The following is a 24,257-nucleotide window of genomic DNA, read 5'->3' as shown; positions in this document are numbered from 1 at the left end:
TGAATTACTTCATGCTACTGTGGAAAAATATCCAACAACTTGATTACGTAAACGTCTTCATCTCCCCACTGTCAGATATACTTATTTATTACCAAGACCTATCATTCCCCCTCCCAACCACCCTACCACCAAATCACAAGTTGTTTTATTCCGCTGTCTTGTTTTGGGTGCTTTTTGTTTGTATGTTTGTTCTTTGTTTGTTTGTTTGTTTTGATGTGTCCATCTCAAACAGCAGATGGCGCCATTGGCGTTTGTTTGCTGCGGCAGTGAGTCACGTGTCAGCCCGCCGCGCGCTCCACTGTGCACCTGCAAGGAGGAGGAGAGTTTGGATGCTTCGGTGGAGCTGGGGAGACTCTTGTCATTCGAACGCAGCGGAACTTTTCAAGTTTTAAGAAGAAAACCTCTCGGTATTTCGGCCAGGAATGGAGCATTCGACAGCCCGGATCTGCTGCCTTCTTTTGACTCTCCTAGCAGGTAAGTTTGACGGCACTAAACCGCTCAACTACTTCAATTCTTTACTTCATCGACGGCGAGGACGGTAGTGGTCAGCCGCGTTCCCAAAGAATGGCAGCGGTGGTAACTGGCTAGAACAAGCCCAACAGTTAAAGCCTGACATCTGGGATTACGCCTTAATAGCGTCGAGACAATCTAACATATCTATTTGTTTGGTGGAGACTTAATCGCAATCTGAATGCCTTGAAGAGAAATATTTGATTAGAACCCAAGGTCAGAATTGGTAGCTAGCCCACCGGTAGCCAACTGTCCGACAAAAAAAAAACCATTTAAATTTGATCAACTATAAAAACGTCGAAATCTATGTTCAGGCCGCTCCCCCCCCCCTCCAGTATTTAATCATTTTGATTTTTTTTTTTTTTGAGAAATGCTCATGAGAATGGCTCTCGTATGTGGTTAATTAAAGTTTTCTTACATCCTTTCATGACTGAACTCCACATAGTTTGGAAAAATGCTAATGTAATTAGTATAAGTAGAAAATCCCACGTTCTTTATTCTGAATTAATGATGACAGTGTTAGATTCACATGCTATTTGGTTGCAAGTTGGGATTTCTGTCTGTCTGTCTGTCTGTCTGTCTGTCTGTCTGTCTGTCTGTCTGTCCGTCTGTCCGTCTGTCCTCCTGAAGTATGTATTTCTGCCTGATGAGTGTTTACGGTATATCTTGTGCCTATCATCACGATAGCTTAATCCGATTTAAATGTGCGCCCACAGGGCTACAAAGTGCTGCTCTTTCTGTCTGCCATCTGCTGGTTTTGCTGGACACCCCCACCCTCACTGACCCCCCCATCCCCCCAAAACCCCTTACCCCCACTGGCCATGCCATGTTATTCCGTGGGGAACTGGAACCCACGCCTTTAAGTTTAAATCTGAGGTGCGGGGTTGCCAGTGTGATTGCAGTTTTGTGTCTGTGAATGAGGGTATGAATTTTAAGTCACCAGTGATAACTGGTACACTTAAAGCTGCAGGAATCGTGGCAGAACCTTAAAAAGAAATCGTCGCTGGTCAACAGGTTCTTACTGCTAGCAGTAAGACTGGGCTTCCATGATCCTGTTTGGAGTGTGAATCCACAGATGTACATTTTGTTAGAACCTGCGTGTTGGAACTCATTTCACTCACCAGTTCTGTATCGAGCTCGTCGGAGGTCTTCACACCTTCTGCTTCTGACCATGAGCTGCAACCAATTTATGGAAGTGTGCATCGTGACTACAGTATTTAAACATTTAAATAAAAACACACTTAATATAGGTTGTACTTGCAGACACACAGTGTTATTCACCTTCCTGGTGTTCAAGCGCAGTCAAATATTGAAGCTGCGGCGCCTCCAGATGAGCCGTGTGTCCCTGTAACAGTGGATCTCACGATCAATATTGTCTAATTTATCCTGTTTAGTCACCAAATTCTTTGATTATGGAACATTTAAGATTCTTTGCTAGCTGGTAGGTATGTCAATTTACTGAGACATACTATACTAATTTTAGGCTGGTTAACATAAGTTGAGTATTTTCTATGATGCTTAAAAACGCTGAAAATCAACTGCTATTGTTGCAACCGGGCATGATGTTGACACCTTGATCGGCAGAAAATATGTCTTTGTTTAATCAAAAATCCTTTGCTTCAGACCAACCTGCTCTTTACAGACTGCCATATAGCGTTTACACAGTCTGTTACGCCAACTTTTCTCTCGTGATGGGTAGGTTGTAGAGCTGGTTTGGGCTCATTAACATTTTAATGGCACCATGGCTTCCTCATTTGAGTATCATTCCACCTCAGCAGACAGGAACAGTATCTGCCAGACTCATAGCCGTCTTTTTACTTGGCTAAGAATAAACAATAATGTGCTGTCCTCTTTAAAATGACAAAATAATGAGGGCTCCTTCTGTTGCATTCTTTACTCTATGAGGCCACAAGCCATTCTCTGATCAAAATCTGAATAGTTGAATTTGAAGAACTACCATAAATTGCTGGTAGCAAGCTAATGTTTCAGAAATACCATTGCTTTTGACTGAAATCATTAAAAATAAACACATTCTTGATGCTTTACTTCTGCTTCTCGACTGGTTCCTCTCCAGATTGTTCCATTTAAAGACTCTGCTGCTGTCAACAAGTAGTATATTTGAATAAAGGCTGTGTTCCAAGAGTAAAGCCAGTAATCATTGACAAACAGAAACCTGATGGGGCTCTACACAGGCGCAGAATACACTTCCCTGATAAGTCTTTAACCAAAGGCTTTGGTTGCTTAGTTACCCACTGAAAAAACAGACAAGCAGATCTAGGGAGTGTACTTGGTGTGTGTGCGCTCCAGTTTCTCTCGAAACACCACCCTCCCCCATGCTCGAATGTACAGTATATACCAGACCTTCTTCCAAACATGGATGGGGGTTGTTTATTTTTATTGAAATTGGTGCCTTCATGGAGCCTCTGTAAGAATCTCTGTCTTCAGCGCCATCAACGTACACAGTGTCAATAGTACCGTTGTTGTTTTTAATGTTCAACAAGTGACTTTTAGTTATTTTTGTGATTCTATCCTCAAAACGTCCATTCACCTGGATTATTGAACTAACTAATCCTTCACTGCATCTGCAGAAACACTTGGATTAGCTACAGTGAGTGTCGTTTATGTGCACATGTGTATCTCATGTTCATTTCTGATACCATCAAGGGATTATGGGGTAAAAAATGTAGATTATTTAAAACCAGGAATCCTTAGTGCACGCTGTGATGTTATGTATGCATGTATATATGGTATTTATGTGCTTTATGAGACTTTTATTAAACAAGCATCAGCTTTCCTAGTTTACCCAGAACTCTGTTCTTCGCTCCAGTGTTTATAACAAGCACAATGGTCATGAACTTTGGGTAGTGACCGAACGGACAAGATCGTGGATACAAACGGCTGAAATGAGTTTCCTCCGCAGAGTGGCTGGGCGCTCCCTTAGAGAGGTTGAGAAGCTCAGTTACTGCAGGTCGAGAGGAGTCAGCTGCGCTGGCTCGGGCATCTGCTTTGGATACCCCCTGGACGCCTCCCTAGGGAGGCGTGCTAGGCATGTCCCACCGGGAGTAGACCCCGAGGTAGACCAGGACATGCTGGAGAGATTATGTCTCTCGGCTGGCCTGGGAGCGCCTCGGGATACTCCCCCAAGAGCTGGAGGAGGTGTCTGGGGTGAGGGAATTCTGGGCATCTCTGCTTAGGCTGCTGCCCCAGCGACCCATTCCCGAATAAAGCTGGACGAGACGAGACGTTGCAACTTATCAGTTGCCATAGTCCATCAGTTCAATAGATTGTATTCGCTTTATTAGAGGCATTATGTGGCCTGCTCATGTGCCCTGCATTTATCATAGTCTTTTCCATTCCAGCTGTTGTGTAGCTTTTATACAGCTAAAATTCTTCATTTTTAGGTAGCCGGGAATTCTAACCGCCACTTCTTCATCGCCAGACAAATTTCAGTCATTTTACATGTTGTATGGTGCTCAAAAATCACCTGTACAAAAAGTTAACACCACCAAAAATATGTGAATATCAAATATGTAATCCCAAATTTCTTGCAGAGGCTGCTTTGAATCCTTATCTCAGCTCGGTAAAGAAACAATGACAACCATTAACATGGTTAGACTCATGTACTGGAAACCCAGAGCCAGTACCATTGGCTGCATGCAGACCAAAATACCTTTGGGGTCATAAACAATTGTCATGACCCAGGACTCCAGGGCCATTACTTGCCTGCTGTGGACTAAAATGTGTTGCAGCCAGTTTAACCTCAAAACAAGCAGCCGCCCGCACTGTCTTGAAAAATAAAGCAGCAACGTGGAGAAAAAGATGACACTTGAGAGCTGAATCTGATAAAGAGGATGATGGAATATTAATATTCACAGCCGTTGATGTTGATTTTTTAGTATGCCTGCTTGGTACGAGCCTTGCGTGAGTCCAATCCTGTGCACCAAGATGTGGCTGTGAAGCGTTTGTCATACCACCCAGCTTTTCCCTCTTCCGTTCTCCCTCCGTTTCATAGCTAAAGTACTGAAAGAATAAATTGTAGCCTACTAGGGAATGAGTAGCAATGATTAATATCAGTGCTTGTTTCGGTGTCCCCTTAATGGGTCTGCAGCTACTCTATATTCAGTGCTCATTTCTTTTTTATAGGTATCAGGTAAAATGGCCTTCTGGGTTGTCTGTGCCAGACCCACAGTTATGGTCCAATGAATAGTCTGTATTTGATGGAGAGCAATTGTGCCTTGAAAAAAAAGCTGGATAAAGGGCATTTAGTCTGTATCTGTTTCCGCCACTGATGTACCTAAAACCTTAGGGTACGCAAATGTGACAATGGACTACGTAAAGACCTTTTTGGTGCCCACCTTGCCTTTCATTTGTCATTTATCTAAAAAGAGAGGGAAAAAAAAAATAACACCCCAAAAAATATTGTTGCGTTAGTCCAGCTAAAACTGGACTTGGGCATGTCTTTTACAAGCGGGACAACACACCCAGATAATCTGAACAAAAGTTGATTTTCCCATACTCGTGTACGGACCGATCGGACTGGAATAGTAACAAGCTGGAAGAGTCCAAAGTGCTACCTACTGGGGACCATTCATTCATTTCTGTTTATTTATTTATTGGCATAATGCTTCGTCAGACTTGGGGAGAACTCACGCTAAGCTATTGTACCATGCCTGAGCATGTTTGCCCTCTTAATGCCTGGCTTGTTATATCATAAACATGCCTGCTCTTGGTGTCAGTAACCTACTGTCACACACAGTAATGCCACTCCACATATACTGTGTACATATAATCCACCTATGTTCTGGTACCTGTAGGATGTGTGACGCAGAGAGAGACAGAGAGATAGTTGGTTAGCAGAAGTGCTCTGTGGTTGGACGGTATTTAAGTTAATTTATTAGTATGATAAAACGCCTGAGGGCTTCCTTCACCATCATTTACACCTACAATGGAGGAGTTGGCGAGCAAAATCCATAAGGGAAAACATACGTTGAGTCCCCTGATAAAAAAAAATAAATATATATAGATATATATGTAGATTTAATTTTTCCTCTACCTTAGAAGCCTCAGTTTATTTGAAATAGCTCTTGCATTTTTCTTTTTAATCTAGTCCATTTGGGGTTTTACATGACACAATTAAGCCGGCGCTCCCATGTTGATTCTTTTATAACAGGTATGACAGGCAAATCTATTACAGTTGCGTGTAAAGTGTCTGAACCCTATGGTCTCTAAGCTGCAAGAGACATTTAATTATTATAGTGCTTCTCGCCAGCATGTGAGGAAATCAGCATCTGGCCCATTTGGCCAGCAAAGAGATGAGATTGAAGTGAAAATAACTACATGACTGACTGGATTATGACTGTCAAAATGCATATTACAGCCCAAATGTAATCACAAGTGCTGCTTTAATAAGCAGATGATCAGTGAAAAAAGGCCTGAAACCGCTTTAGAGCAAAAGCAGCAAGATGGATTATGGTATGGCGTAGTTTCAGAACGAATGTTACGCTTGTATTGTAGAATCGTGAAAATCTGCTGCGACCACACAATGTTCCCGACCATTTTATCAGTGACAACATTTTGCCTGTAAATTATTTGTGATCGCCTGAAAACTTCACAAGCCTTTTAGGGTTTGGTTTTGAGGAGCTCTGATCATTTGTGCAATCAGATGAATGTTTTTTGTTGTGTTCCATTGTAGCGTTGAAGCCATTCTAGCATTCTAGCCATTGTGCCTTTATCAGCATATTTAGTCATTATCGGTCATCATTCTAAATGTAGGAGCTACTGCTGGAGGGGGTGTATTGTAGTTGTAACACAAACAACTTTAACAATCCTTATCTGATGCACAGTTTATTAAAAATAAATAGAAACAGTGTTACGACCAAAGCTGCATGTATCCAAGAACACTAAAGCAGTTATTTATAAGTGCACCTGTCATTACACACACACACTAGAGTGTGTCTTAGTTGCAGGAACAATCAGGAACTGAGTAGTTTTTGCTTAGGGTGTAACCACAACTAACGTTTTTTCCAGAGCTCGAACCACTGAGTGAATTCACTACACCTGTTTTTAAAATCACAATATAAAATGAACATAAATAAGATTAAATGAGAAAATAACAACAAAACAATAATATTCAAACAATTAAGCACTAAAACCAGCAAGGGAATGAAAGTTAAGAAGAGTTTATGAAAGGGACAGTGAGAGGCTTGTCTCCTAGGTGATAGGACGTCCGTCCACAGTCTGGGATGGGCAGCAGAATCTTATCCACTCTTGAGTTCCCGCTTCGACTTTGGTACCTCCGGAAGCCGCTGATCAGCTGACCTGAGGCACCGGGCAGGCTCGTAGGGATGTAGTGGCTCAGAGCGGTAGAGCAGGGCAACGCCATTTAAAGATTAACAAACAATAATTTCAGCATCAATTCTAAAATGCACAGGGAGCTAGTGAAGGGAGGCCAGGGAGTAACGTGCTTCCTCATACCTTCCTTATACTCCAGTTAAGGGGTGAACAGCATCATTTTGCTAATTGGAGACATGTGAGGGAGGACTGGCTGGCACAGAAGTGCAGTAATCCAGCCTAGCTGGGATGAAGGTGTGGAATATTTGTGCTTTTGTGCAAGGAAGATCTTCACCTTTACTAGCTGCCTAAGGTGAAAAAAGCACCAATATTCATCCAATTTAAAATCACTCTCCACCTGAAAACCCAAGTTGGAGCCTATTGTCTTAAAATATTGTGCCAAAAGGGCCCGAGCCAACAGGGGGATTCACAAGAGCCACTGGGAGCAAAACTGATTTCCTTTAATATGCCATTTTTCACTCTGTCAAAAAGTTCTTTCTGACATTTTCTCTGAAGGTAATTCCTCCTTTTCAAATGTTTGAAGCGTTTCTTGAACTTCTGGCTTTTCAATTCTGTTAGACAGCTTTTATTCTTTTATTCTGTATCGAACTACACTTGTGCACAACATTTTGTATTTGTATTTACTTTGTCGACCAAAAGCTTCATGGAATGTTGGAATGAAGGCTCTGCGTGTCAAGGTGTGTTTTTTCTCATCAGCTGGGAAAACTACATTATGCAACATTCTTTTAGTTGCCACCACCTTTGAACAAATCTGTCATACTGGCTGCTCCGTTTTGGCTCATTTGGGCTCGCCTTGCTCACATGATTTGAAGCCAAAGTTAGCGTTGCAACATTGTTTCCCTCCTAATTTCTACTGCATCTACCTTGTATTGTTCCTCCCAAGGCTCACGGAATGTGTGTGTGTGTGCATCTGTGTGTTCTAGTGATCCCGCCTTCCCCCCTACGGGTTCACACTGTTCATCCTGCAACCAAACAAATGCGCTTTACAGCTTGTTCTCATGGGCTGAGACCAACACATGCACATTCATGCATACTGAGCCCGGCAAAATGATGGAGTTCATTTTCATCTATCATTATTAATTGTTTTATTGATTATTGCCCCAGTCCTGAATCGGTTTCACCTGCTTTTGTGTAAATGCAACCAACAACAGCTGGAAAGAAGGGGCAGTTAACAAGACAACCCCAGTCAGGAATGGGTTTGCAGGTGTTGATCACCATTTTCATTTCCTTTTTCATTATATCCTCTATGGGTGTTTCTTGGCTAATTTGTACACACACGCAAACACACACTTACCACCAGTGTCCTCGTAATGCCATGAGACAGGCCAGGACAACGGGAATGGGGAAGGATGACCATAACCCAGCAGTGTGATTGTTATATTTTCCTTTGTGCAAGGAGACAGAGGGAGCACTGCTACAGACCTATAAAATGACTTTCAGCAGGCCATAAATGTGCCGTTTCCTTCCAAATGGGCAAACGCCTTGAAGGGGGCATGAAGTCCCTGTGTCCACAAGTGGGGTCTGTGCACACAGATTGGCTCCATGTGTCACATGGCACCAGATGCCACTTACTTGCAGAAACAAACCGTATGTGAATACGGGTAAGCTGTTTCGCAGCAGCTTTCACATCTTTGTCAGGTGTTCACTAATCCCCTGTGGGGAAACCTTTTCTTTGTTAAATGAGAAGGTGTCATTAATTATTGAGGAATCTGTCAATGAGAACACACTCCAGTTGTATTGTTAGTGTCTTGTCTTTAGCATAAAAAGGACACCAATGCGTCTTTAAAACTGGTCTGTCTCCCTGCATCTTGGTTGGTTTTATTTCCCTCCTGCATTGCTGAGGCTGCCCATGGCAGTACTATCAGGCTCGAATCAGTTTTATGGCACAGCCAGCCCATATTGTCCCCATCTGACAATGTGCCTGAGTGTCACACACCCTGAAGGACATTTGTTTGTTTGTGTGCTCACGTCTTTGTTTCGACAGATCTGAGATATAGGAGGTTCTTATCTGACTCCTCAGGGTTCTTTAGATAAGAGTGTGTGTGTGTGTGTGTGTGTGAGTGTGTGTGTGTGTTGGATTGGCTGCAGTTGATTTTTACTGGAGAAGTGTTCAAAAAAGATTCAGGAAGAAGCTGGCGATTAATTTTATTCACTTAATCATTCTAATGAAAATGTATTCTATAATATAAGGAACATATTCTGTATTTAAGAAGCGCTAATCCCAAGGACATGGCCCAGGATCCCTGTGATGAAGACCTTTTAATTAAAGTCCCATTAAAGATTGAGCAGACATTGGTTTGTCATTACTTTCCCCATCTCTTCTCCCTCTGTCCTTTAAAAAGCCCTTATGATTGCTCTGCAAATTTATATATCTGCAATATCATAAAACAGTGCAATAAAAAGACATTCTCTCTCTCTCGCTCTCGCTCTCGCTCTCTCTCTCTCTGGATAGATGGATAGATAGATGGATAGGATAGATAGTCACCCCATAGGACTCATCTAAATTCTGTCAACTGCTTAGACATTGAAGAGCAATCCCTGCCATCTGTCACACTCATCATTTAATTTTCAATTACCGGTATGTCAAAACAGCCTTTAAGTCATTGGCACTTAGAAAAAATGGAAGACCTTTGGAGCAGTTAGAACTTTGAGCTGCAGGAGAGTACAATTAGTGTTGCCAACAGTCCTGTTTTGTGGGAGTTAGAGATAAATAAGTAATGTGAGTAAATAACCCGAGATGCACGTGTTCTTCCTGGAGCACCAAATAAAGGTTGGACCATAGGGCTGGGCGGTATACTGGTTTCCTGGCTTATACCGGTATCGTTTTGAAGGCGGTATGAATTTGAAACAATAATGTACAACGAACAAAGTTTTAAAAAACATGGCGGGGGAGATAAGAAGGTGCGTTCTATCTGTGGATGGAATTTCTGAATTTTTTTTTCACACTAAATCAGTGGTATACATAATATTCTTCAACATACTGTATATGGAATATCTGTGAAATGCTTCTGTATTATAATTAACATTTCTCCTCTGGTCAAGCTAACAAGGGTTTTTAGCCTTTTTGGTTCTCCATTATTCAACATTTTTTTTAGTGTAAAATAACATTATCAGAATAAAAGATAACCTTTCCAAAAAAGATAAATCTTTGTTTAAGAAACTCCTGTCCTGCTTAAAAAAGTATAAAGTGACAGAAAACAATAGAAAGCAGAACATTTCTGTTATAGTGTATTTTGTGCAAGTACAAACAAAGTTAAAAAAATAAGGAATTGTACACAATATTGTTGCGTAGGAGGGAGGCGTTTCCCAGCATGATTGGGCACATTGTGTTTGTGGATAAAATTTCAAGTTATTTCTGTTAAATTAAAATTAAATTCTGTTAGTTAATACCCACAGCTATTCTCTGTTATGTGTTCTCTGTTAAATTTACAATGAACTAGTAGTTTTAAATTACTGTTATGGAAATAAGCACTTTGACACCATAAGAAAGTCATGTTTGGTCCGTTCATATGAGGTCTATTCATATCTGAGGCTGATAAACGACATTTCTGTGGTGGAGTGTTAGGGCTGGCAGCTGGATTCCGTATCGTCATAGCAGCTGACCAGCTGATGGGTCACAGATATAAAATCCATGGTGTTTTTTTTTGCCAATATTTTTGAAACTCTTACTCTTAATTTACCAAAAGCAGTGTTTTAAATGTAAATGGCTAAATTGTACACAGATTACCTTGAATTTATGAAGGTAACACCAACAACCCTTCTCGATACCTTCATAGGGAAATACTGCATGATGCATCATAACACTTCCAAGTGCCAACAGAAATAATACTGCTTATGAGATTAAATCTAGTTTAAAAACCAGCGCTCATGCCGTTGCATGAATTTTTCATCTCCAATCAATAGAATGCTGGCAGAGTTTACAAAGCAATAAATCACCTGCCACATTATCATCTGGCAACTCTTTGGCCTTGTTATGCTTGTGTTTAGCTCGCGTTGGTATTGCATCATCTGCGATAGACATAATATTATTTCAGTTTTTCACCATTGTCGGCTAGCTACAAACATCCCACGATATGGCCACACTCTCATTGGCCCTGATAATATGCAGGATCCAGCTCACAGCTCACATATACGGTACTAGAAACCTTGTTGCCTTCTTGTTGACGTTAAGTACGCACCATAGAGCCTGAATGACGCGACCAGCACTTGTATATTTCTATGGGCCCACTCTCTGCTTTCCACAGATGTGTAGTGTTTACAACATGGAGTGCTGACAGGACAGGGGCCTCATGAACAAAGCGTAAGGCTCACATTCAGATTTATCAAAAGTGATGACCTTAGAAATGCGCTCTGACATATTTATCTGCTTCTAACTCCACATTTTTCTGTATTTTTTCAACTATATCACTGGATGACTACTGAATAATAATAATAATAATAATAATAATAATCAAAGGTGGGTAGAAAAGAGTTATATTCACTCCATCACATTTACTTGATTTTCTCTTTGAAAAAAGAAATACTTCTGAGTAGGTTTACTGCACTGCACTTTTTAGTTTTATGGGGTAGATTTGTGAAGAAGAAATGCTACGCTACACTGGGCTACCCGGAGCCGTTACTTCTCTCTATAATTCTTATACAATGATATACATTAGTTTTTAGTGTTCGATTGATGTATCAGCGGCCGATAACTCCGGAACTCCGTGCTCCATCTGGCCTGCTTGGACAAATGTATGCAAATGCTTTGGGGGCTCTTTGATCAACCTCTAAATAGATTGATGATGAGCAACAAATCGCTTAGCAGCTGGATCAGTACCTACGGGAGCCATTTATCGACAGACAGACAGACTGGTCTGCTACTGCAGTGGTGGTAAAAATGCATCCGGCTTCTACCTTCCGGCACCACTGGCAAGAAAATTCCTTTCTAAACCTGCCTCCTTCTGTTCTGAGTGAGGCAGGATTGAGTGAGATTGACCAGATCTCTGAAAAAGAGAGGAATAATCTCAGGGGAAAATGCAGAGCATCTCTCGCATTACAACCCGCAGCTCTTAAACAGAAGTGTAAAGTAATTTTAAAAATTTTTGGATTACTTTTCCCAGGAATGTCACTTGTACTAGACTACATGCTGCAATGTTTAAGAGTTAAAATCGTTCATTGTTGTTTTTATTGTTATATATTAAAAATTTCTACTTTCTTATCGAACTTTATTGTTAATTTGGTATAAAAAAAAATCAACATTATATTATATATATTTTTCAGCCTTAGTTATGTTTAGCTTTTGTCAGACCACCAACCACATCAGATGTACCAGCAATAATCACATGACTCCGTTTTACCAATCAGACGTAGCCATGCTGTCACATGACCACACAAGCTGTGATGGCATTTACTGCACAAAAAAAAATCACCTATTATGCAAACAAAGTGGATTGCAAAGAAATGTGTTTAACATATTTATTTCACATAACAATTGAACCAGTGTTTGTGAGTGTAATTTTAAACTATTGTGCATCAGCTTTGTATACCAATACTATTTCACTCTCAAATGCCATCACAAAACTTCCTTAGTTCTGCCTATTATCATTTATTTTTTAGAATCAGTAACTATGCATTTGTGCACAAAGACAACTGCAACAACACCTAGATGTAAGATTTGGTACTTATTTCATTCGATTCATTATAATTGAGAACATGTTCATTGAATATGTTTGTATGTATAAAGGTAATGTAAAGAAATGTTATGCTAGCAATCCACAGAATGGCCACAGAATGGCATGACACGCATCCAGATTGTGAACCATAAATATTGTCAATGTTGAAGCTATTATTGACAACAGGTTAGGTTCAGTTCTGATTTCTGTCTTCAGCTACTTTATTTCTCTCTGCCTTTCCTTTTTTCTCATGCCGTTTGTACCATGGCCTGCTTCTCTTGGGAATTGGTTGCCGGGAGACAGGATCACACCCTATTGGTATGTTACAAAAGTGGAGGGCGGGGGGGTTATAATCAGCAGGACCAGAGAATCTGAAGGCTAGAGTGGTTGACATCATGTGTATGTTGGACAGAATGATTGACAAGGAGGAATAGAGAAATTTAGGGTGGGGGGGACTGAATAGCAGTAGGGGCACTGGGCAGGATATGCTGACACATTGAATTCCTTTCTTTCATTCACAGTCTCCCAGTAACCATACTTAAATGTGCTGTGTCAGCCACTGCACTGCAAACTGATAGACTCTCATAAGGATGGCAAACAGGGAATGATCAGGAATGGAGACGGGTCTTTAATTATGCGGCATGTGCTTCCACTAATGCACTAATGTGCCTAGTTGATTTTAGGAGTAGTATATTTATTTTACACCTTTCCGTAGATCGAATGGTCATGGTCTTTCTTTTAGCCAATTACATTACCTTCGATCATTATTAGTCTTAATAAAGAGGTCAATTCTTGGATGAAGATAAAGAGATTAATCCCACACGGGAATGAAACGTCACAAGCTGTAGAACCTCGCAGCAGCAGGTATTTTTTCACTATTGCAAGGGACAAGATGGATAACTAATAAAGAAGTATACCAGTTGAGAGAATCGATCTGAGAATATCCAGAAACAATAAAAACAGTGATTATAACAAAAATAACAAAACATAGTGATTTTAATTATCATCGCCTGTGTGTGTAAATGCCAGAAGATATTACTTCACATTTTCAAAATTGTGTTTTTTGTGTGGAGCATTTGTGGGTATATATCTTCGCTTTGCCAGGTCTTGGTCCCAGACCAGGCAGGTTGTTGACCAACAGTGGAAATATAAGCTCCTGAAGTGGCACTCTTTCTTCCATTTATTTCATTCTGAATGGAGGAGACTCCCACAACCCCACATAGCTTTCTTTCTCTCTACAGAGCTGTTTCCTCTTCGCTCTAAAGCGACTTAGAAGAATACCCTCGGTACGTTAAATGAATGATCGACAACCGCTTTCCATCATGAAGATGCCAAATGTGTATGCATTAGGACAGTGATTGACACCCATCTCAGTTTTCCCCCTATTGCTTTACAGCTTGTTCTGATTGAAGATGGTGAATTGTAACCTCCAAGGGTATCTGTCAAAATCTGTGGGGTAAAAAACCAGCCACAACAGCACAGCAGCACAGCAGCCAGCAGCCAGGAATAAACCGAGTGCTTTGCACAGATATTAAGTGCTTGCAGGCATTGTGCTTCAACAATAGTGGGTGTGGGTGAACTGTCAGACCCTGTGTGAATAATCCTCTGTAGTGTTGCTTTTTATTAGTTTGGCCATATTACCCTATTCTTAACTAGAAATTTGAAGAAGAAAAAGAGTGGGATTGATATGTGAATTCATACCCGCTCTTCTTTCTGTCTGTCTGTCTTTCATCATCTAAATCACTGCAAAATATATATTTCGGTTATCAGATTTATTTGGAATGCTAGTCTGCCCTCCTTTACTTGCCATATTGTCAAATTACTAAGCTAATAACCTGTTGGGTGAGGAGAAGACAGGGAACAGATTCTATATTGATACAGTCCTGTTTGACATTGAACATTCAAGTGTTAGTATTTATGCAAAGTGGCAAATGTAGTCATGTATCTAAAAAGCAAGTCAATATTTTGGCAGTCTCACGATAATTCCTGCACAGTCAGTACACGAAATTAAATCACTAGATTTATTTGTGTTTATATGAGGTATCGTCAGTTCCATTATTGTGGTACGGTTTCATCATTGTGCTTTTAAATGGGGCATTTTGGCTTTGCAGTGTGCTGTTTGGAATTTGAGCTATTTCATTCCCAGTCCCTTTTAGATTGACGAGTGTGTTTATGTAACAGTAGTTCTGTAATCAGACATTGGACAAAATGATGATGAGCAGCAGTTAAAGCGTTAAACTGGCTTTTGGAGCTGTTTGAGTCAAAATAGTGTTATATTGCATTCACTAAAATGGGTGCCAAAAGGTGGTAGCTGTGGCTTCTTTTCCATGTTACAATACTTGAACAAGCTGGTATATAATTACTTGCAAATGCTTTCTGCTGCTTGGCCAGCATAATGAACATGAACTATCAGCCCTCACCATAACAAGACCAAGCTTTAATGCCCATCCTCTGCATGCAGTTTTGAGTTAAAATTCACTCACATCTTTAATACGTTTATGTGCGCCAATGAGCATATAAACTAAATGATGTATCTGACATGGGTGCAGTTGTGTGGTTATCTTAATGGAAGCCTCATTTTAGCTGACATTTTCCCCCATGACTTTAGTGTAGTGTAGTGTAGAATGTTCTTGTGTTTAGGATCATGTTGCTCCTGTCAGACCTGCCAGCTGGATGATGACACACTGTCAGAAATATGTAAAGATGAAAAAGACAGAGGGATTTTATTGATTTATTTTTGACCAAGGACATAATATATTAAGTTAAATTATGTTCTGGTGTTTTGTTGGGTTTTTACATTTCTTGCATTTCTGCTGTATTTTCTTTGCCAGAGGGAAACCCACTATAACTAACTAAGGAAACATTTACAGTCTGAGTGATGTCAATCTTGTGTCTATTTATTTTTAAAAAAAAATCCATCATCTACATTGTTTTTTTTCATTAGATGTTCTGAAATTTTGTGTGTGTTTGTGTGTTTTTCCAGGTTTAGCCTCTGGTCTTGAGATTACAACCACAGGGCCATCATCTATAGAGAAGGCCAGTGGTCAGAGTGTGAAATTGGAATGCCAGTTTCACCTGGCCGCTGAAGATACTGGACCACTGGATATTGAATGGAGCTTAATGGCCTCGACAATCAGCAAGAGGACAAAGTGGTATGTGTTGTTCTGATTTGCATTTGTCCTTTTATTGGCTTAAAAACTTAAGCGTGGTCTTTGAGCTTTTAGTGGCTAACATTTAGGTCTAACCAGCTGCAGCTGTCTGTGACTCTGCGTCAGAGAAGTCCATGGCAAGCAGAGACATTAAAGCAATCATTCTGTGGAAAGAATCTCTGCAGTGCCACGAATTGTTAAGTGTACAGATCTTCCTGAAAATTGTCACCATAGGCAACTGATAACCACTTATCCCACATCATATGAGATGCTTTTTTTAAAATCAACAAATCTCACTTTGAAGAAATCTACCATACTCAAAAAGTCTCGAAAGTTCATAATTGGATGTAGCACTGACTAAAGCAGTAGAACCTAACAAAATGCCGAGGCTGAGGATGCTGAAAAAAAAAAAAGCAGAGTTATTTTCAAAGTTGGGATATGAAAGCACATTCCGCATTTGTCTCCTCTCTGATTGGTGCACAACACACACACTTTCCCAACAGTGGACTATCTGCCTACAGTTTTCAAAATGGCGCCTCAGTTTCCAGTCATTTTCAGATAATCAAACAGACAGACACACACACACACACACACACACACACAGGAAATTGCTATTCATATGCCCTTGATCCCACAAGAGGCACACATTGAAAATCTCTGAGGGAGTTTTATCTGTACCCAATTCCGTTTCAAGTTTTAGGACGCACAGTTTTAAATTCTTCCACCACAAATCTGAGTGTGTCTATGGGAATGGTTGCATTACAGGATCTAGTATTGTAAATTATTAGTACTTTACATAGTTAATGTAAAGCTAGAAGACAGTACAGATTTCAGTTTTTTCCCCTGTGCTTGGTTGTATTATGCTGGTTTTTATCTGCACAAAAAAATGCCGGGTTTTAATCAGACCAGGCATCTTTCCTCTCGACATTTTTGTTCTTCTTGACCTATCAAATCTGCTTGTAATACACATTTATCCACACACTAATTGATACAGCCTTTAGCCATTATGTCGTCAGGCTGAAACTAAATGGTTTGTGATTAACTGCATATTAATTCCACAAGGCTGCTTTTATAGATTGTGATAAAGCTCTGATAGCAGGCAAAAAACTAAAGTGGATGAAGGCTAAACAGTGCCAGCAGTAATTACCATGTGAATATGGCTCTCAGTGCCTTGCTATATTTCAGCTGAAAGGCAGTTGTCTTCCTAATATTTTGCAATGGCAGTGAAAATAAGGTAAACAGACTGTAACCTGTTTTATTCATAAGCAGAGCTACATGCCCCACTACTGAAAATTATGACTGGAATTTTTGAGGTCGCTGACATAGTTGGGAGGATAATACCCATTGATGAAATTGGCCATTTTTTTTGCAAATTAGCTGCAAATGTGAATCATCGTGGCCACATTTTAATCAATTTCTATATCCTCAGTGTTGAAGGAAACTTAAACCATTTTCAGGCAGTGGTTTAGAACTGTGACACATTTTTAAACTTTCTCGATGAAGGCATCAGAGGTCCTGTTTAGAACTGAGGTACTGCTGCTTCCTGCTTAAGGTACACTATACGATCAAGCTCAACGTCACTTGGTTCTATATTAAGTAAATATCTGCACGCACACTGACCCTCACCCCTCTCCATCTTATCCATGATTGGCTGGAATGTGATTTGTTATATTTGGTGCACCGCCTGTCCTGCCCTTGTTTTTTTTAACATTTATGGCCCGCTGTTGTCTCCAGAGACTGGGCTTTTCACAGCATATTCAGGGGCAGGCAACTAGCAGATCACTGGCAGGTGTCAAGATCCCATAGTACACCTTTAACCTCACACAGCCTAAAAAAAGAATTGAAGCCTCATGAACAAATGGTGCGTACATGCAAAAATGTTGCTCACGTTCAGATTTAAGTGAACTGACCGTGAAAATGTGCAGTGCTCCACACTAAATTTGTGGTTGGTGTACGCACATTTCTAGGTCTTTGGAGCTGTTGGCGATCCAAAGTGATGATGCAGGGAAACTGTTAGTAATGTCAAAAATGGGATTCCTGAGACCAATAGTCAGATTAACAATAAAGAGATGAACAATGAACACACCCAGGTCTTTGTGATTGCATGAGTGGATATGAAAGTATGTTTGAAATGCTGCAGAAAGCAGTTAACAACAATGGCAGCATTGGTATTGCTATTAGAAGATAATGCCAATGGCGCTTTGTGCAGAGAAAGAGAAGGACTGGCTCATCAGCTGCTTTAGGTTCCCAAGGACAGTCCTTGTGGAACTGTGCATGGAGTAACGGCCACACTTGGAGTGTGACAAAGCCAGGAGCCAGGCCCTACCTGTGCCCATATATTTGGTCATTTCAGTGAGAACAGGCCTTCCGATCAGGACTGACCCAGTCAACACTGAGCTGAGCCATACTAGCTAAGGGGGATGGAATTATCCAAATGTCAGCAACATGTATCAAAATCCCACCCTGTTTACACTCATTTGCATTTTATTTTTTTAAATTTTGCACTGATTGAGATGTACAAAACAAATGTGCATGGATTCAGTCGTGCGCACAGTTTCATACATCTGAAAGGTACTTTTTTGGATTTGATTGTACACCAGGTTTCTTTATGAAATTCACACAAGGCTTTGTGCGTGAGGCCCCTGGTCTGGTGGTGACCACGTGATTGAGTGTCTTTACTTTTATGAAATGCAGTCCACAGATAATAATCTGTTTTTTCCAGGATGACTTCTCTTTTCATTTTCAGTCATAAGGCCATTTTCAGTCCTGAGGCCACTGGGTCATGATTTTTCAAGGTTATAGTGCAGTTCTTTTAGCTAAATGTTTATTTGTCTGCTAATGCTCCTATCTGTTTACGTGGGTTGTAGTTTAACTGACGTTCTTGTCGGAGTTAGCTGAGGGCAATTTAATTTCCTGATGATCCCCACTAAAGAGAGAAGGGTTTCCTCCCTTGGGAGCCAGGAGGAATGGCATTACCTGTTTATATTTTTAATGTTTACAAGATGACATAAATGCCTGCTGAGAGCACGGCTGAGTTGCAGTTCTAGATATTGTCTTTGCTGTTAAAATGGAGCAAAATACTATCTTGATAAACACAAATTAAAAACTTGGCGGTTAATTCACCTTGTTTTAGTGCCCTTGTTTTTCTCAGAGTAAAATTCTTGCCACTGATGGATTAATTATTTTTCCTCTCCTTCGATATGTGCTCATTGTCTCTCCTTTCTCTATCCTGGGATAATGCCTGCATAGGCTGGTTGTTGAGTGTGGCACAGAAAGGTCTATTGAGGGGCGGTCCATATGGAAATAAGAACAAATACCTCACCGTCTCTAAAATACAATGACAATTCATCATTGTTTAAATTTTTAAGCCCCCCTTGTGCTTCACTGTGTCCCTGAATTTCCCCTTCCCCCATCTCCTAATGAGCGTTCCTGTTGGCTCCACCTGAGTTTTATTTCAAAGCTTTTATTTATTTTTTTTGCTGTTTTTATAACCAAAGATAGTGTGTGTGTGTCTGTGTGTGTGTGTGTGTGTGTGTGTGTGTGTGTGTGTGTGTGTGTGTGTGTGTGTGTGTGTGAGTACAGGAGGCGTTGAAGCAGAATTGCCTCCTACTGCTCTTTGTTAATACAGCAGGTGCACATTTTATCCCCTTCCATAGTTACATTTCTCAAACAAAACTAGAGCACTTTCCAGTGGCCAGTTTATCTTTTCTAAAATTTGGTTTGTTCATTGAGTCTTTACTATCAAACATACTGACATCTATAAACCTGTTTATCTCTTTACACACATTTAAAGGTATAAAGACATGAACGGGCTTTGAGTGATTAGTATTCACACAGTGTATGATGTGCATTATATTATGGAATTGGGGCTGTCCAGATAACTCCATCTCTGCAATGTAATTGCAGGTGATCCTGTACTCAGGTGACCGGGCTTATGAAGACTACTATGAACCCATGAGGGGACGGGTCCACTTCAACTCTGCTGATCCCAAGAACGGTGATGCCTCCATAAACCTGACAGGGCTCAAGTCTTCAGACTCTGGCACTTATCAGTGTAAAGTGAAAAAAGCTCCTGGCATCCGCAGCAGGAAGATGTTGCTGATAGTCATGGGTGAGTGACACAAATCGCCAAGTGCACATGGTAATACTGCATTATAACTTGCTGCAATAATGGTTTAAAGTTGATTGCATACAAAGGCCAAAGTTTAGGCACAGATGCAGTAGAGCTATAACACCACAAAATCTACTTTTTATCTAGCGACATTGCCATCACTTCAAAGAATCCAAACCGAGGGCTCTTTGTCTTTCCATCTGTCCTTCCATCCATCCCGTACTGATTCTTTAATCATGAAAGAAATAGTGGACTATACACTATTTTAGATATGGTAGAGACCCATTTATGAAATTAATCATGACCTTAAGACTTAAAATTGAATTGCGAGGTACTTCACATTCACCCAGGCTTCCTGTTTTTATGTAATCCCTTCCAAAAATATAGTACATAACCTTCCTAGGGGCTGTATGGCTCATTTGTGTTGCATGTTGTGTGAGTAATTCTAAACTGATAATACTACACTGGGGGTTTTACTTGCGTCAGTCTTGATCAGTATAATTCCATTTTTAATGTTACATTCATTAAAGCCATGCCATTTACATTTGAAGCCTAAAAATGAACGAGTGTACAAAATGTTTTTTACAAATGTGACCAAATCCCAAAATCGGAGCAATCACCCAGTTTTATAGAGCATACAGAGAGATGGGTGACACATCACAGTTGTGTAAGTCATATGGAATATCACACACACAGTGTCCTTGGTGAGCAGGCAACGGATTAAATAGTGTCAAATTGCCTCCTTAAAAATCGTATTTACATGCAAAAAATAACACGTGTGATTCAAAATTTTCTGAGTTTTAGTTTCTGTGCTCTTATCTCTGCTCTCTTATCAGAACAGTTTTCCCTGTTAGGAAGGGCCTACTACCTAAAATGGAAGCTGTTTTCGATCTAATGACTTATATACAAAAGTGCTAGTACTGTACCGACTAGTTTAACCAGAAATTCACGACTATTAGAAACCAATTTCCTCCCTTGTTGCATTGATGTGTGACAGAGTAACCCTGTAATTAGAGACTAATAATGTCCACGTATAATCTGATCATTAACTTTGTCTACGGTTGGCCAAACACAATAAGCCCTGTGTGGGGATTTTTTTATTTTCACAAAAACTGACCAACAACGTAGAGGAATCAAAAAGCTGCTGTAGCTCTCTAGATTGCTTTGGTTCCAGTTGAGCCACAGTGTAACATTCCACATTGGTGAGGATGTTTTTGAACTTGCTGACGTGTCAGTTTCGGCGTACTAAAACATTTGGTCACTCCCTTCAGTGAACTACACAATTTCCTCATAACCACCTAAATTCTAATGTGATGTCGAAAGCAACTGAATCCTTTCCTTTTAAAAGCCAGTGAAGGCTTCAGTTGCATCGGCATTGTGTCTCACACATTCATGCACTTAATGAATAAAAATAAAAAACATAGCTTTAATTAAACTAAATGTGTGAAAGTGGAATAAGTAAAATCTTCCCTAGCAGCTAGGGTGAAAAACACAGGCAAACAATTTTCCAAAGTCCTTTTTCCAAAGTTTTTATCTGTTACATATATAGGAAGAGTAATGTTGCAATATGAGTTGAGTAATATATTTTGTGCTTGTTTTAGACTATTGTTTCAGAGTTATGCATGTGGTGTGTGTATAAATTTTTCTGGGGTGTTTTCTTGCACACTTGGGTTATTGTAGTGCCCAAAAAAAAAAAAATCACTTTTATTTTATTGACTTATCCTAGATTATATGTATATTAAAATACTGGTCTAAATGAAGGAAGAGGTCAAACAAATAGGGCAGGGATTTAGTCTTTATTATTACAATCTACAATGGCATTAATGTGAGTGAGGACATATTGTCCCATGAATGGAATTTAATTTTTAAGTTTAATAGTAAAAAGTTTTGATTTCTACACACAGGATTTCATCTTTAATTGGTCAATGTAATTAAAAAAAATTGTCTCTGAGCGGTCAAACATTTACGTATGTGTGTGTATGTGCATTTCCAACAGAGAGCAAGAGTTCTCTGTAATGTAATCGGACACATTGCTGTAAAGGCACCATCACATGATGAATTTGTTTTTGTAAAGAGGAAGCCTTTTCATTCAGTCAAAGTACAGAATCATGTACAACGTATCTGTGATGCACAAATGCAATTAACCAATATTGTTGCGATGCGGCCTGGATCAACACACCACTCATTCATTCTGACCAATGTGGTCAGCAACAGGCTACAAGCCTGCACGCTGTGGGATGGGGGGCTTCTTGGTAAATAAATAATTTGATTGCCCTAAAATGAAACCCCCTGACAGGGGTTGACCATGTGCGCCCCTAATGGGATTCTGGGTTCAGCATCATTAGTGGTTAGTGGTTAAAGTTAGTGATTTGCTGTCTCTAGCTGCTAGACTACAGATGCCACAAACATCTGCAACAACATTATTGTTGCCGTGTTTAAAGTATTTATGCCATTAAACAAGTGCATAACGTGTTACGCACTTGTAGGTGTAACACCTAACGTGAATGTATGTATCCTTGAAGATGCCTTTCTGCTCATAAATATATACATTTTTAAAAAGTTAAAAAGTAGCTCCTTTTTTAACTCCCCATGTTCCCTTACCACCTCAGAATCTTTGACCTCATCTTTCAAACAGATAAATCTGCTAACTCAACAGCTGTCAGCAGCTAATATAGGAGCCATACACTACAGCCCTGAGACAAGTTGAGTTGACTTTCACCTTTAAAAGGCACATTCAAAATGTCATAGCTCTGACATTTACTGTGTCTCATCTGAGTCTGTGTAGGAGCACAGCAGCAGCAGTAGCAGCATATGATGGGATAATGAGTTCAGAACAGTCTGGGCCTCCACCATCTGTCCATCATTACTTGTTTTGTTTTTCCTCTAGTTCTACATCCTCCATGCTGAATTCTTGCACTTATTAGATTAGTGGAGGAACTTGAAATAATCTTTGCAGTTGTGGCGGCTGGCCCTCACCGTCCACCTTTCACAACTGGTTCTGCTCTGCAGAGCTTCAATTCACTTTTTGCTGTAGACTCAATTATTGCCAGGCTGCATTGGTGAGCTGTCAGTGAATGTGCAACATTGACTTGGGCTTTTCAAAACATCACCCCTCATAGTATGCTTTCCTCATTTCACAATGTGTTTGGGTTTCACTGGAGTCCCTCGGCTTCTAGTTTGGACCGCTCTTTGCTTCCGATTCCAGATCAGATCTACTGCCAACACTCTGACAGGGAATTTTTTGCACATGTTCAGTGTTGAGACAGCTTAGACGGCACTATTTTCACCAAATGTTGTGTGTGGCACCTTACTTATAATTATCCTGAGTGACGCTTACCATACTGCCAGCAGCTTTAATAATTACTGTGATTGCTGTGTACTTTATGCCAATTACTGCTGCTATAAGCGAGGTAGAAAATTAACATTAGGTCATAGAATACTGACACATGACCTGGATGTTGAATCCAGACAGACATGTCGGCAAGATGACTTTATACCTGCGTATGTTGTTCAACGTCTCTTATTTACTTATTTATTTATTTCTTATTTCAAAACAGTGAAGCCTTCCAAGCCCAGGTGCCATGCCGATGGCCCTACAGAGGAAGGTAAAGACGTTGTTCTGAAGTGTATGTCTAGTGATGGCACACAACCCTTGAAATACACTTGGGAAAAGACCAGTGACAACAAGCTGCTGCCGGCATCAGCTGTGATGGGTAAATATGCACAAGACCTGCAAAACAAGCGCTCAACAAGTTTAAAAGTCCCATATTATGCTACTTTTTTCCAAGGAATATTTATTTGATTTCCTCTGCTCTCAGATTAGCCAGACATGTCCCTAAAACCTCCTGTTTTGGCCCTACTCAGGACAAGCTGTTTTTGTCTGTGGCTGTGAATGCAAATGTCTAACACTTCCCAGGAGGTCGTGGCTATCACTTCTCAACATCCATGGTTGGTTGCTGAGAAATTGCAGTTACAAGCAAAATCACTCCATTCTGACACCCGCGATTCAACCCGCCCTCCTTGGACCTGCATTGCACAGTGTCTGACACCTAAATTGCTTATAAAAAAAGCCCAGAACCCACCCATTTATATATGTTTGTAAATAACTTTTTTCAGTTTTCAAATATTGTCCCCAATGAATTTAACTTAATGGAAGAAATGTGCAGACTTGTTAACCCAGCATTTATTTTACGGAGTTCTGATTAATGGTTTAAAACTGGCATATGTGAGAGAGTAGAGAATGATAAAAGAATGACAAAAGAATTAGAACGCCCAGGCAGAGGCAAAAATGGCTCGCATTTGCCTTGAATTCTTACAACTTATAATAGATTGAAATGGCTTGTTTGAGGGCTCATTCACCATGATTTTCACCACAGGAGAAATACGGAGAGGGTGCATTTGTATAAACTTTAGGGGGTCTCCATGAACACCTTTAACTAATTACCTGTGACAATTATATAAAAGTGCATTTTCCATAATATGGGA

At 40.2% G+C, this 24,257-nt stretch overlaps 1 protein-coding gene and 1 pseudogene across 1 annotated transcript in view; both read left to right on the top strand.

Annotated features, from left to right (window-relative positions):
- The first annotated feature begins 306 nt into the window (after nt 1–306).
- Nucleotides 307–23,589, top strand: LOC115252773 (coxsackievirus and adenovirus receptor homolog; annotated as a pseudogene).
- An 81-nt stretch (nt 23,590–23,670) lies between these two features.
- The window catches only part of LOC115252725 (stress-induced-phosphoprotein 1-like), a 3,662-nt gene continuing 3,075 nt past the window's right edge, over nt 23,671–24,257 (top strand). Inside the window, exon 1 of the mRNA XM_029848651.1 lies at nt 23,671–23,691. Coding sequence (XP_029704511.1) covers nt 23,671–23,691 — 21 coding nt within the window. The remainder of the gene's footprint in view (nt 23,692–24,257) is intronic.

This window comes from Takifugu rubripes, chromosome 15 (assembly GCF_901000725.2).
Source record: "Takifugu rubripes chromosome 15, fTakRub1.2, whole genome shotgun sequence".
Classification (NCBI taxonomy): domain Eukaryota; kingdom Metazoa; phylum Chordata; class Actinopteri; order Tetraodontiformes; family Tetraodontidae; genus Takifugu; species Takifugu rubripes.
Note: the sequence above shows the minus strand (reverse complement) of the source record. Positions and strands in the feature narration are given on the sequence as shown.